This window comes from Notothenia coriiceps, unplaced genomic scaffold (assembly GCF_000735185.1).
Source record: "Notothenia coriiceps isolate Sejong01 unplaced genomic scaffold, NC01 NC01_scaffold00034778, whole genome shotgun sequence".
NCBI classification, from domain to species: Eukaryota; Metazoa; Chordata; class Actinopteri; order Perciformes; family Nototheniidae; genus Notothenia; species Notothenia coriiceps.
In genome coordinates this window covers 1,548-3,597 of record NW_011367479.1, presented here as the reverse complement: position 1 = coordinate 3,597, position 2,050 = coordinate 1,548, and the positions used below count along the sequence as shown (strand labels likewise).

General features: G+C 41.4%; 1 protein-coding gene across 1 annotated transcript; it reads left to right on the top strand.

Annotated features, from left to right (window-relative positions):
- The first annotated feature begins 586 nt into the window (after positions 1-586).
- On the top strand, positions 587-1,631 carry LOC104962443 (exosome complex component RRP45-like). Its single transcript, XM_010790878.1, has 4 exons — positions 587-808; positions 928-1,016; positions 1,099-1,245; positions 1,334-1,631. Exons 1-4 carry the CDS (start codon positions 587-589, stop codon positions 1,629-1,631), a joined length of 756 nt encoding a protein of 251 aa, XP_010789180.1.
- The last annotated feature ends 419 nt before the right edge of the window (positions 1,632-2,050 follow it).

The following is a 2,050-nucleotide window of genomic DNA, read 5'->3' as shown; positions in this document are numbered from 1 at the left end:
GAATGCATTGTTTTATGAGAAGGGAAGCAATGTGGCCATAACACAGCTGGTAAAAACACCACAAACCTGACCTGATACTCTCTGCAAAGCTGCATTCTTAATCATTCAACCTGTGTTTTTCATCAAATAAGGACAATATATAATCTTATTGTGAAATAAGTTTGACTAAAATTACAAATTATTGGTTTTGGCTCGACTAGTTTGACTGAAATGTTCTATATATAATCTGATGACTAAAAAAGACTCAACAGTTTTCATTGACAAAAAGTAGACTAAAATAATTAGTTTTCTTTGACTATAATAAGACTAAAATGCTCAGACTTTTAGTCGACTAAATATTGACTAAAATATTTACTGTTTTAGTCTACTAAAATAAGACTAAAATTCTCAGACTTTTAGTCGACTAAAACTTGACTAAATTAAAAACAGGATGAAGTTGACTAAAACTAAAAAGGAAATTTAACACAGGACTAAGACTAAAACTAAATAAAAAATAGCTGACGAAATTAACACTATTTATCAGACAGCATTAGTTTACAATTCACAAAGAACTGATTGTGTAGAACAAAAAACAATAATAATAATTATGAATGCAAACGTCTCACCAGTCCTTGAAGAACTTTATCCTTCCTCATCCCGAGCTGTCTTCTTCTCTACTTCCTGTTTGCTGTGCAGAACCTACCTGCTGGTGGACCCCTGTGAACGGGAGGAGCGGGTGATGGACGGCCTGCTGATGATCGCCATGAACAAACACAGAGAAATCTGCTCCATCCAGTCCAGCGGGGGCATCATGCTGCTTAAAGAGCAGGTGAGGAGACACCACTCCACAGCTGTCTTTTAGTTTTGCATCGGTCACCGTAGAGCTTCATATTTCCCATGAGAAAAATCCAAAGACTTTAACATCAAATTATTTCGACTGTGTTTAAGGTTATGAGATGCAGTAAAATAGCCAGCGTAAAGGTGTCTGAAATCACAGAACTCATCAGCAAAGCCCTGGAGAACGACAAGAGAGCAAGGTGAGCATCACTTCATTGTTAAACAGTATTTCAACTTCTGCTGTTAAAATACATAAACACTCTATAATTTCACATTTCACAGAAAAGCAGGCGGAAGGTGTGGTTTTGCGGAGTCAATGCCACAGGAGCGAATCACAGCTCTGAAAACGGACGAGACCTCGGTGGAGATGACTGATGCGTCAGAAAGAGCCAATGACATCGTCGAGAACGCCGAGGTCCCGCCTCAAACGTATCCTTTAACAGTATCTACAAAGAAAATGTGTCTTTGTACCTTTGCATTATTATATCCACTGCGGCTCCTTAACCAAATATATCAGGGTGCCTTCCCCAGTGGTGCCTGTGCCAGGGGTGGGGCAGGTGGGGCAGGGCCTGCAGAACACCTGGGGACTGGAAGAGGAGGAAGAGGAGGAGGATGGTGATGAAGAGGAGGAAGAACAAAAAATGGAAGAGGAACAGGATGAAAAGGAAGACAGTAGAGAAGGTTATTACACATGCCTGCAAATTAGTCGCTTTTTTGGCGCCTCCCGCTTTTTTAACGCTGATTTGGGTGACTTGTGTAATTCGTGGAGAACCAAAGAGTTTTCGTTATGGGGGGGGGTCCGACTCACGGACTGACGGACAACTTCTCACTTCTAAAATGTTTTAAGAAATCTTGACCGCAAAATAATTAAACAAGCAAGTGCCTGATTTTCCTGGCCAAGAACAGGTTCCTTGAGCACAACACGAGCATAACGTGTCATCACGTGGTGTAGTGCTGACGGAGAGCACCGGAACGCCGCTCCAGCACTTCAAATATTGCAGTACCCATAAGGAGCCGTACACATGCCGCAGTTTTTGCGTGGCTGTGTCTTTAGTTGTAAGCACAGTGGCGATGTGTTATTAGCATCTGGTTAGCTAGCTATGCTAACGAATTTAAAGAGCTTTTCTACAACCAGGTGGAAGACAGCTCTCTCCTGACAGACTGAGAGGCTCAAATGACCTCATCTCAGTGAGGTTAAGGCACACCTTGATATGATCATTATAGTTATAAAAAA